This window comes from Mollisia scopiformis (assembly GCF_001500285.1).
Source record: "Mollisia scopiformis unplaced genomic scaffold LY89scaffold_9, whole genome shotgun sequence".
Taxonomy (NCBI): domain Eukaryota; kingdom Fungi; phylum Ascomycota; class Leotiomycetes; order Helotiales; family Mollisiaceae; genus Mollisia; species Mollisia scopiformis.
Window position 1 is genome coordinate 1,068,144 of NW_017263589.1, and position 12,838 is coordinate 1,080,981.

Below are 12,838 nucleotides of genomic sequence, written 5' to 3' on the forward strand. Positions count from 1 at the left end.
AAGGCACAATGGAGGCGCCTTTTTCTGCGCGTTATTCGCCAGGACTCATGCGAGTCCATTGCGGCAAGACGGCTATCGGTGTATCAATTTGTCTGGTTGCATCCTGAATGAGGCTCGACATGCCTGTACCGCCCATTTCCATACTGCAGGCTTGCAGCACAAAGACCACCACTTGGTCTACCTTCAGCAGCCGGGCGTGGTGTTCCTGCACCACCCCCAAATACAGCACGGCTGGAGCTCGGGTGGAGAGGCTCAAATCTTCAAGCCCACTGGGCAGCCGAGCCTGAACCTCACGTTCCTTCTCTCATTTGGTTTGATGCTTAATTTTTAAATCTACCCTCACCAGACCGCACTTCTCAAAGGGAATGTTGTACGTCCCGCGTAGTACTTACTTGGACTGGCAGCGAACGGCAAACCTCATATCTTGGCATAGCAGAGCCTCACATGTAGTCGTGTTGGGTCAAATTTGATCTCACGAGCATGGCCTCTCCACGGCAGGAACGGCCTCCTGCCGGATTCAGCAGAATGGCCTCAATCTCTACGACGAGTTCAGGCCAGCGGGGCCAATCGAGTCTCGCGAGAAGTACGACTATGAGTACGGTGAGCAGTTTATACGCAGCAGAGACTCCGCGATCCGAATTTCAAGACCAGCTATCCGAGATGGCTGTAGGTGCTGGAGTCCCACTGACCCTTCCACGGTCTCTGCTATCCCTTCCAAACCAAAGAGCGGCCCCTTCCAACCCCAGTGATAAGTCAGGGGCTGAAGAGTTTCTGATGTCACTACGACCGAAGAGAGCATTCATTGGCAAGTCATCTAAAGGCTTCGCCAAGGAAGAGGTTCTGTTGGCATTGGACAAGGCGATCGTGGGTAAAAAGTCGGTACTGCTAATCGAAGGATTGATTCAGCTGGCAGAAACTGCTGGAGCGAACGCGGGAAATTCGAGCAGTCCATTCACAACAGACAAGAAGGGACATGCTATACCAACTCTGGACTACTTGTTCACGCAAGCCGAACACTCTCATTCAATTGATGTCTGGCGACTGTTTCTCAATCGAGTATCACAGAGATTTCTCGATGCTTCGCTAGCTGGGATGTTGAAAGATCGTCCTGATGATATTGAACGCATCAAATCTCTCCTGGAGTTTGGAGCAAATCCTGAACTCTGTCAGGATCGAATTCTGGACTTGACTGGATCAGGATCGGAGGAGTTGGTCGAAATTGTATTGCTATCACCTCTGCTCAAGAACTCCGAGTTCTTAAACCAAGGGTTGGTCAAAGCTGCTGCTAATGGCTCCCTGAGGAATACCTCTATGCTTCTTTTGAGAGGAGCAAATGGAAACTATGGGCAATCCTCTGCGTTGAAGAATTCTGTTTCGATGCAAAGATACGATTTGACACTCGCAATCGTCACCATGACGAAGAAACCAATTTCTTCAAGCAATCTCGACGACGCTACTGGAATGATAAGCTCTTGGAGTCGGGAAGCCCAAAAGCCGTTCTTGAAAGTCCTTCTCTATGCTGGAGCATCCGGCTCTCGGACGAGCAAGACTTTGGTGCCGTTCATTGCCGCGCATGATCAAGACATCACATCTATCTTGACCGAATGCCTCGCTTTTCGCCACAGTACATTTCCAGCACCTAAGCTGTTTCAATACGCCGTTGAAACTGGGAAGTTTCCACTGGCGTTGGATGTGCTACGTTCAAGCCACAATCGATCATTTTCGGACTATGCTAGCACCGGTGTGCATTTGCAGCTCGTCAGGGGATATTCCGAGGACCCAGAAGAAACTCACAAAGTCCTCTCGGAGCTACTCACATTGGGCATCTCTGGCGATTATACGTCTCAGATGCTCGTGCGCTGCTGTGCTCCCGAGCAGATAGAGGATTCGCACATCGTGACCCTGATCGATTTACTTATTACAACAGCTGGTGCAAAGGTTAACTACTCTGATGGAGCCGCCCTTATGCTCGCAATTGAAGCAGCGAGTCCCGCAATTGTTGGTACATTGGCAGGTACCAAACCTGCGAAGAAAATCCTCAACTTGGCTGTGGTACATACCAGTTCTAGCTTGGGCGATGATAATCCGGCAAAGCTGGAGATCTGGTCGACATTGCTGGATGCAGGAGCGTCAGGCCCGAGCGTTGATCAGGAACTGTTCTCTGCGATCGACAGAACACCTCAGTCTCTTAAAAAGGTCAAGGTCCTGCTTAAGGGTGCTTCTCTCGATCATTCTGAGGGCAAAGCACTTGTCAAAGCCGTACAACTGGAGAGACTCGATCTATTGGAAGCGATGCTCGCACAGAAGACACCCCAATTCCTGACCTTCGCGTCTGTATGGAAACAAACCCGAAAGCTATTCGCACTGGCTGAAAGCGGTGATGGACCTTTGCCATACAGTCTCCCCTACATGCAAAATATATACGAGGTATTCCATGCTGCAGCAAAAGGCGCTACTCCTGTCGATGACCTTCTCGTCGATGCCACCAAGTGCTCTTCGAACGAGATAGCGCTGAGTCTGACCAGACTCTTCCTACGGTGGGGAGGCTCGCCGAATGTTGCTCTAGGAGCCCCGCTACAAGCTTGCATCAAACGGTCAGATACGCAGACTTTGGCGGCGCTACTAGAAGGGGAGACATCTAAGACCTCTCTTAAGTATGGATTCGTGGAAGCTCTAGCGCTGAGACACGACGAGCGGCATGCGATGCTTGAAACAATTATTGGTGCTGGGTTGGAGAGAGCTTCTCTCGATGCTGCCCTACCGCAAGTTCTTCGAGAAGATCCTTACGATGTCCCGACTGTCCATCTGATCGTTGGAGCCGGTGCAATATTACACAGCTCTTTTGGGGAGAACTTGGTACCTCCTTCGCTGAATCTCGATCTCCCAGTTGTGGAGATGCTCCTACCGTCCATTGGTGACAAAAACAGCATTCTCTTGCCACTGAAAGCTGTTCTCAGTTCTCGAAAGGATTGGCAGAGTCCGGATGGTGAAAGTCTACCTATGGTGAAAATGCTCGTCAATCATTGCGGCAAGGGTACTTGGGCCGATGGGTCCTTCATTTCTGGAGTTAAGGCATGCAACCTGCACTTTGCATCCATCTTTGAGAAGCACTTGACATCTGACAGTGTATTCTCCGATGCCCTGCAACAGCTTCTGGTGGTCGACCATCCATCTTTTGACCGGGATAGACTTTCAATGACACAATATCTTCTGCAGAATGGAGCAAGAGGAAATGTTATCGACAAGTTCTTTTTGCATGCCGCCCGGACTTTGGAGCTCGAATGGATCACCGCTCTATACCCGTACATTTCCGACCGCTCTGTGGCTCTCTCTGCGTTTGGCCTCGTGCAGAACACTAAGGAGGCTGGTAATGCTACCAGCGGAAACAGACTCGAGATCATTCAGTTTCTTCTCAAACAAGGGCTTGACGGCCCCATGGTCGACAGTGCTTTCGTCCACGCCGCATCCACAGCCGACGTCAAGGGAATGAACGAGTACATGGCATTTGTCACTTCGACAAGTCCATTTTCACAAGCCTTAGACATACTTGCCCAGAACGGGAAGCTTCTGGTATCAAGGGAAGGCATGGCTGCTGTAGATCTTTTGATCAGCAAGGGCGCCTCTAACGTTTCTGTGGCAAATGCAGCAAAGACGGCTGCGAAGGCACATAATCTGGCCACTTCAAAACTGATAATTGGAATGACCCAAACGCACATCGTCATTCATGCCGCGTTTCAAGGCTTGATGGAACATCCGAAACCACTAAACTATGCAGAAAGTCGCAATATTCTCTTCTACCTGCTGGAAAGTGGGTTAGGTGATGAAGATACAGAAGTTGTCGCTCGTCTCGCCGGTTCTTCGTTTGACCTCGCTGTTGTGAAGGCATTATCCCCATTGGATAACTCCGAATATTTATACGATTGCGCACTTGATGCTATTCCCCTTGCGGACAACACATGGCTCTCCACCAAAGGCTTAGAGTTTGTCGATTACCTGCTTGGTAAAGGTGTTTCTCCCAGGGTGATAAACAAGCTCATCGAGGCAGCTTCGGAAGCATTGAGTCTGGCTGCACTTCATATACTTTTGCCAGCATGCGATGATATGGGCAAAGCAGTTGAGCTAAGTTTCGGTTCTGTTGTGTCTGACAACGCGAGATGGACTTCGACACAGGGATTGCATGTTGTCGACTTTCTGCTTGAATACGGGGCAAAGGGACATGCGGTTGAGCAAGCAGCAGCACACGCAGCCGAGACACTGAAACATGATGCTCTGGATGTTTTGTTGAAGAGTCCTGCGGCAGGAATAGTGATCCCAGCAGCCTTCAAAGCTCTGACCAGAAGCAAATCAGGACGGCTCTCTTCAGAACAGCTTACCATTGCGTCTACCTTGGTTAAGCAAGGGGTTTCCACTGAGAACCTTGAAATTGCTGCAATTGAATTTGCAAAAATTCTAGATATTGAAGGTCTCAAGGTGTTGTCTGGGTCACCACGTTTCCGTCAAGTGACGGACAATGTACTCCGAGCACTTTTGCTCGACGAGACTTTGTGGCGTACTCTTGAGGGGAATCGTATCATCCAATTTCTCATCGAAAAGGGAGCCTCAACCAAAATGATTGAAGCCTCGGCGTCCAAGGCAGCAGCAGCGCTCGACATAGATGCCTTGCACAATGTCCTTGGCACAGACCACCTTTTCTCCGTGGTAGAAGCCGCATTCACATCAATGACAGAGCTTGAGAAAGGTTGGCTGTGCCCAGAAGGCCTACGAATTGCAGAATACTTGCTACAAAGAGACCCTTCAGAGGGTAACATCAACAAAGCCTTCGTTCAGGCGAGCCAGTATCTCTACTTTGACGCTGTCAAGCTCCTAGAACCCTATGTATCAGATACTGCAGTCTTCAACGAGGCTCTCAATCGAGCTGTGAAAACAGACTCTAAGTGGCTTTCCCAGCTCCACCTCATTGAGCTACTTCTTGAATCAGGCGTGGAAGGCGATGCAGTTGAGCTTGCGTTGACAAAGGGTGCTCAAGCACTCCACTTGACATCTTTAGAGCTTCTAGCTCCCAAAATCGATCGTTCTGAAATATACACTAAGGCTTTTGCAGCAGCCATTGAAAATACACAAGAGTGGCGACGGTCCTTGGATGTCATTCATTTTTTGCTACAGCATGGCGCGAGTGGGGATCCGGTTCACAAAGCATACCTGTCTGCATGCGCAGCTCTCGACCTCCCCGCTGTTACACTTCTCCACCCTCACATCAGTAATTCGGATGTTCACAGCCATGCATTTCGCAGAGCAGCTTCTAACGAGGCTTGGTCTTCGCCCAATTATCTCGAGGTTCTCAAATTTCTTTACACTGAAGATATTGCCAGCGATGTCATAGGTGTCGCCTTAGTAGCTGCTGCCGAAGAACTGAATGTTGCTGCTGTGCAACTGCTTTCGCGTAATGCAGACCAGAAAGTATGTACTGAAGCATTTGCAACAGCTACTGGTAATGGGCAGCAATGGACATCGGAACAAGGGACGGAGATTGTACAGATTCTCGCCGAAAAAGGTTCTCGGGGAGATTCTGTAAATGAAGCCTTTATCAACAGCGCGAGGCTATTCCGGCTTGATCTAATTAACGTTCTAGCTCATAATGTTGACAGGGAGAACGTCTGTGTCTCTCTGGCACTTGGCGCTCTATTGTCGACTCGGGAATCTGGTGACTCATGGGTATCAAATACGGATGCACTCGAGATTCTGAATATCCTCGTGAGTATGGGAGCCAGTGGAGACTCAACAGATGGTGAGTGTATAGACGACACAAATAACGTCTTTTCGCCGTTGCCATACATCGGTTTCTATACCGCTCTCTTCTGGTTCTGTGTTCGTTCTTTTACCTAAAGGCTAACTATCTTCTCCAATATAGGCGCCCTCGTGCTGGCTGCACAGGCTGGTAACACTAGTGCCGTCAATATCCTTTCCGAAGTCGTCAACGATCCTCAGACGTTCACTGCCGCATTCAATGCTATGACCACTTCCAGCACTATATGGCTCGACAGCAGCTACTTTGATCTTGTTGGACTTCTCCTCTCGAGAGGGGCTGCTGACGAAGGTGTGCATGCTGCCCTCGTCAGTGCTCTTTTTTACGTTATAGACGGGTTAGCTTCACAGGAACTTCTTCAGCTACTTCTTTTCCATGGGGCAGATGTCGATTTTGATGATGGGAAGTCTCTTCAGGTTGCCGCTCAAAATGCAAGACAAGATCTCTTCGAAATGTTGCTTGAGAAGAACCCAGATTCTCACTCTCTTTACATGGCCTTGAAGGCGGTACTCAGCAATGGTCTAGACGAGGCAACGGTCTTGGCTTTGTTCAAATCGGTGACCGACAACAAGGCTGTACAAGCAAGGCCGAATGTTAACAACAACTCCGAACTTGGGCTTCCGTTGATCTTCTATTGCCTCAACAGTTATCCGACCTCTGCTCGTTTAGTACAAGAAATCTGTGATCTAGGCGCCGACTTGTCTGCAACCATTGTTTGGGATCTCTACGAGAACGAGTACGATGACCCGATTACTGACAGACTTACGCCCTTGCTCTTGTCTCTGGATAAGAAATGTTCTGATGAAGTGATAGGCGTGCTGCTTGGATGTGGCGGTGAGTTGAGATTGCATCTAGTTTTTGCATCTATGCTGATTCGCACTAGCGGAAATAAATTACATATCAGAGGAATCTCGAGCGACAGCATTGATGCTTGCTGCTGGCAAAGGAAGAATGTCGGTCGTGTCAACCTTGATTGATCGTGGTGCGAGTGTCCACCAAAAGGATGTCCGTGACCGAACACCCCTGTGCTATGCCTCATGCAATGGCGATATCTCAGTCATGAAATCTATTCTCAAAAAGAACCCACCTCGCAATGACGGCAGTCTTCACGAAGCCGCAAGGGAGCTCAATGCCGATGCTGTCAAACTTTTAATCAAAGCCGGTCACGATATCCACTTTCCGTCAGCAAAACACGGAGGTCGCAGTCCGCTGTGTGAACTCTGCTATGCTTGCAGAGGTTCCAAAGACTCCGTCGCCCTCCAAAGGACTCTAACCGAGCTAGCAAATGCCAACGCCCAACCGTTGAGGAAATCTCGCGGAAGAACTGCTATTTTCATGGCAATGGAAAACGCACACCCTGGTCCGGTCGTCACAGCCTTGATTGAAGGACTGCTATGGAAAGACTTGAATGATCCGCAGAATATCTACGAAGAAGGCGATCATTTTTACTCGGCCACTATGTATATCAAGAAAGGTATTATACGACAAGCGGAAAGTGTTGCCAACGATCTACTGGAAAGGCTTGTAGACTTTAGTGCTGTTGACAGATACTATGCCAAGGAACGTATGCGTCAACCAAGAGATGCCGTCGGAATGCCTCAACGAATCATGGATATGGATCACAAGAAGTGGATACGATCAAGCCGCTTGGAAGAAGAGCAGGAAGACTTCGAACGAAAATTGAGAAGGCAAGATGAAGAAATGGCAAATCGACAACTACTCAGTCAGAGACAACATCTCATGGTAATGGAACAGAGAGAAAATCTAGGACAGCAGCAATCAGCACATGTGCTCGATTCTCACCTCCTGTCTATGAAGTTGCGCGACAGAGAACATGGTATGGAGCTTCGTCACCAAGAGGAGAACTTCGATTATCGTCTCGGGGAGATGGCAGCTGCCAATCAAATGAAACTCCACATCGAAGCCGGACAATTTGCGAACAAAATCGGCATGCAAGAACAGAGTCGGACTGCAGAATTGAAGCATTATACTCAGACTCAAGATACCAAGCTAAACTACTTAGGTGAGGAACAAACTATGCGGTACAACATCTCCGAAGCGCAACAACAGCTCAGACTCGGAGGTATAGAGAAAGAGCTTGGGTATAAACGCGAACTTCAGAGCGATGAGATTGAATACCGGGAGAAGTTGAGCAACGCGGAACGTGCTGAGCTTGATCGAAAGCTCCAGTTCGCCAATCAAATGAATACTGGACGAGTACAACTCAACCGTGACCTTGGAGATATCGATTATGCGTCGAGGCAGAACAAGCTGCAAGTTGAGAACCAAAACAGACAAGCTCAACTGCAGTATCAGAAAGAAACGGACAGAGAACGAGTCGAGACCATGGACACCATGAATCAGCAAGTTTTCGCTCGGAACCAGAACGCAATCAACACGCAACGTGCTCAAGGCAAGATTGAATTAGACACACAAGCTGGATTGAGTCAGATCGAGACCGAGACGATGCAAGACAAGATCCAAATGACGCAACAAGACCGAGGCCACAAGATCGCTGCAGAGAGTCGGCTGGGGCAAGTCCAGAACCAGAACTTGTACGACCGATACCAGATCACTCAAGAAGATCGAAATAATCTCCTTGAAACCGAGACAAGAATGGGACAAATCCAGAGTCACAACCTGCAAAAGAAAGTCATCACACAATTGGACTTTATCCAGGCGACCAATCGCGAGAAACTCGGCTACCAACAAGCAACCGATCAACAACGCCTCGGCTTCCAACAGAACTACGATTACCAAAAGCTGCAAACTCTCAACTCGGAAGGACGCATTCAAAATAGCACTCTACAGGACAAGAACCAGCTTAATCTCCAGTTTCAATATCAGAGTGGGAATATGAGACTGGGGCAACAAGCACAGTCTCGGGATATAGATCTCAATTATCAGCAGAGGAGTGGGAATCTAGAGATGAGGAAACAGGGGTTCTTGCATGGTGCTAAGATGGAGGAGATGAGAGGACAGGATTACTTGAATACGAGGAGGGTACAAGGGTCGATGGTTACACAGCAGGCGCAGATTGATGCTGCCAGGGCTAAGCAGCGGGACACTCTCCAGTATAGGGCGCTAGGTGGATCGGAGGATAGTTAGTGATGGCGAACTGAGGTTTGATCACTGCACGGTGATTGGTATTTCTGGGAGTTTCTTTGGGCGCAAGCCTTGCATTGTAATTTCATGAAGGGTTGTCAATTTTCTCATTTATCGGTTGGAATATACTCGACGTCTTATGGCTCTCTATCGCCCATGAATACTGCAAGAATCTTACTACATTCTGAATCAGTTTGACCTTAATCATTGTTGGTGTAGAGTACCGACTCTAACTTGTTTTCAAAGTTCGTCTATTTTCAGGCAGTTTTGCTGTTTCTCATGCTCTTGAAAGTCCGTCTTGTCCCTGCAGCTGGTATCTAGGCTCTTTGGACTGAATCTCCGTACTTATCACGTAAATGAGAAAAACTGACATTCACCGTACAGGTAGAAATTCTGCACATGTAAAAAGAACCTGTCGGTCTTCCGCTGCTTAGTCTTCAGTTTAAAGTTTAAACATTGATGCGCTCATTGACATGTTGGCGGGTCGATTCAGCACTGGACATACGTTTGAATGTAATGAACATGTTGAAAATATGTACAGTTTGCAAAGTTGACATGCAAGTAACCTACCTAGGTAGGTAACGCTGAAGTACTTATCTAGGCCTACGTAATCTATCAATTATTGAGGCCTCATGGGCATTGCGTGGAAGCCGACCACCAGGACGAAATCCCTCAATCCAGTACTGCTTATCTTCTATTCTTATATTGTCCGGCACCATACCTATTACCATAAAGTCGGTCGGCATTGGCTGAGGATAGTAATTTACAACTTTCTTAGCTTGTAAGATATCCTCACGCAGGCTCATCAGCCAAGGATGCACGGCTGATGCAATCATTAGAACATTCGCTGCTAACCTTCATAAACTTGACTTACTGCTAACGTAGTCTTGAACTGTGACAAAGTGATTGCCTGCAGAAGGCGTAACAACCAACTTCGCTGTCTCATTAGGCGGTCTGTCCTCTCCACAGCATCGCACAAGATACGGCGTGTCTGAGTCTGACTCCCAGCCACCCTCCTCCGAAGGATAAGGCCGCTCATCATCGCTCAGATCGCCATAAGTTACATACTCGCCCTCGGGGTGCTCCTTATGCTGCTCTAGCCAGCTATTTCTCCAACTTTCGAGGTCGGAGACAGAAATCTCAATTGATGAGACCTTTGGTTCTGTGATGGGCAATCGCGCGATTTGGTGCCACGTGCCGCTGCCGCTGCCCCCGGCTTCTGGTTGGAAGTACGGTTTGAGAGAGTTCGGAGTGCGAGGAGTCGTCATGACGGAAATTGCGGCAGGAAAGACGCCGTCGAAATGCCAGAAGAGACAGTTAACGGCATCAGTGGAGTTGACAGACAATTGATTGCGCCGAAGCTCTTTGTAAGAGGGGTAGGGAGATTCGTCCGGCTGACCAGATTGCGACGTTGCCATTGTTTTATTGACAATTGCGGTCTTGAAGCTTATTGTTTTGTAGATGTGAGTACCTGATCTCAATGTAAAGCTGGGCGAATGCTCCAGCTATGGGAAAGGAAGAAGGTGGAGGTCCCAGGGCAATTCTACGCCTAACGAAGATCTCGCTACTACCCTTGTTCGGCTTTCCCAGGCTCTTTGAGTCTGAGTTCCTTGTACTCAAAATCAGTTTAGATAGCTATTTTGTTTCACCAAAAACCTCAATTCGTCTCGAAAATGAAAATACGATCGAAAAAACCGCTCACGGACAACAGCCAGGCCAGGTACTGTTCCCTACTACTCCACTTTTGAAAGTCTCGAACCTTCAAAGCTGCGGCATTCTCAACATTGTTGCCCTTCTCGACGGCGCTTTGGTGGCAATGATCTAATATGGTAGCTCTGCCCTTGGCCGGGATAGAAGAATATCCATAATCAATACTGCTCTTTAGTCAAGTTTAAATCATTTACCTCACATGTCTCACAACAGAAGTAAATTGATTTCCAATGCCGTCAACCCTTGCTAATATTTGACATGGCACAGAAAACTTAATATGGAATCTCGTTTGCTCGTGCTGCCATTCTTTTCAGGTAACGAGATGCAGTCAGATGATGTTTGCTTGCGGAACACTGTACCACTATTTACAAGAGGGTGCGGTCCTGTGATCCTGAGTGGATTGAGGGGTTGACTACGGTGTTTATTGTCAATAAATGCCAACTTTCTAAATTGTCATCAAGCTGTTTTTCGTTGTCAAGTCTTGGTTCGTGTTGGAAGTCAATCCCCTAGTTTTAACAATGAATATGCCACTGTGCTTTCAAAATTTGGTACTAAATCCTTATTACCTCTACATGTGTTCTTTAGAACGACTCAGTAACCGGCCACCAGAGGTACGTTATGTAAAAATTAGGCTCTTTTATCGTCGAATTTAACTCTAACTCGACTCCCTGATTCATTCATCGAGACGCGTGAGTGAATCTAATCAAGTCGAAACTTTTGTATACTACCAGTGAATGAAATCCAAGAGAAGGCGACCTTGGAAGTTGGATCTCTTAGAAGGGCGAAGTATAAATACACATACCTTCATGGCCGCGAAACGTGCAAATTCGCGACAAAGTCAAGAAGCGCACCAACATGGCAGCCCCGGGCCCAGGACATCAGCGCTGAGTTATCTTTTGGGCCGGTCACATGTAGCAGTGGAATTAGCAAGCGGTGGGATTGTGGTATTATCTCAAATACTTCACATGTTGTTTGTATTTAGCAACAATTTGTCCAGCGAGTGTCGCCTCTAACTTTGACAGCAGTCAGAGATTATACTCTGATAGGGGTTATTTAGTCACACTCTATCGTGCGACTCCAATAGAATAAATCAGCAGCTTACTAAGTGCAGCTTTTCTCTTTCCAAGTACTTTGCAGGATTCTCAACAGACCGCGGAAATGTAGCTACAATATACTTCCTTGATCATATATCAGCTTAGCACTTGATTCATTGACTTTCACTTAAAGAGGTGAGATGTTATGTAGCTGTAAAGTGTCTGGTTGTTGACAGACCTTCGATCTTTGTACAAGTGCTACTCATGACATAATTTATCTTCACTTTCTCCAAGCTGTAGCAGCAGGTCTCCATATCTCCAACAAAGTAGCATATGACCAGGGAGTTCCATCGTATCTCGGTGGAGAACGCTTCAAGCAACAAGTCTATATATGTAGAGTTATTTGACAAAGGCAATAGTCTTTTAATCATTTTTTCACTTTGCGTTATAGGCTCGCATCGATAAGATCAAAAGACGTAAAGTGCTTTTCTTGTAGTTTCGTAGCCATGTAACGGAAGCGCTTTCATACATGTCAACATATAGCATGATATTCTTCCAGACTGTGTGAGACAATATAAGTGGGTAAGTTTTGCACGAGTGAACGAAAATCTGAGGGATAACATAGTACAAGTAGTAGAACGACATAGATTCCTTGGCGGTACTTCTATCTCAAAGAATTTGCTTTTCTCGGGTATATTGTTATACCTTATACTAAAATCTTCATGGTAGCAATAATGTAAAAAAGAACTAACTACCCGAATTCCTACAGACACACACCAAAACAAAATTATTTTTCAAGAATTGAACATTCACCTTTCTCGCTTTCATCAACATTTTGCCGCAAAGCAATAACCCTAGACTCAGCCATTTCACTAGTTCCATTAGTCTGCGGACGTGAGCAACTGCTGCTTTAGTCTGAGCTGAGGGTATGCATACCTGAGCCGAGGGTAAGCATGCCGAAGCAGAGCCTGAGCCGTCTTTGTGCTTTGGCATCACGCTCCACAGAGGCGTCGACAAAGAACAAGTCAAAAGATAATGACTTTCCAAACACTCTTAGATTGAATCATAACTGATAAAGATATACGCAATCAGTATTTTCCGCAAACGGACTGCATGCCTTTGCACTCTGCATCATGCGACAACGATGCTCAACAAAGGACTTGGTTCTGTTTTTATTCGATACTTG

The 12,838-nt window shown here is 47.3% G+C and overlaps 2 protein-coding genes across 2 annotated transcripts; one reads left to right on the plus strand and one right to left on the minus strand.

Annotated features, from left to right (window-relative positions):
- The first annotated feature begins 384 nt into the window (after positions 1-384).
- Positions 385-9,125, plus strand: LY89DRAFT_506342 (ankyrin). The gene is made up of 3 exons (XM_018208029.1): positions 385-5,785; positions 5,909-6,637; positions 6,687-9,125. The coding sequence occupies exons 1-3, from the start codon at positions 481-483 to the stop codon at positions 8,909-8,911; spliced, it is 8,259 nt and encodes a 2,752-aa protein (XP_018073216.1). The 5' UTR covers positions 385-480; the 3' UTR covers positions 8,912-9,125.
- A 307-nt stretch (positions 9,126-9,432) lies between these two features.
- Positions 9,433-10,387, minus strand: LY89DRAFT_717382 (uncharacterized protein). Its single transcript, XM_018218344.1, has 2 exons — positions 9,783-10,387; positions 9,433-9,731 (listed from the first exon to the last, which is right to left on the minus strand). The coding sequence occupies exons 1-2, from the start codon at positions 10,324-10,326 to the stop codon at positions 9,502-9,504; spliced, it is 774 nt and encodes a 257-aa protein (XP_018073217.1). The 5' UTR covers positions 10,327-10,387; the 3' UTR covers positions 9,433-9,501.
- Between the last annotated feature and the right edge of the window lie 2,451 nt (positions 10,388-12,838).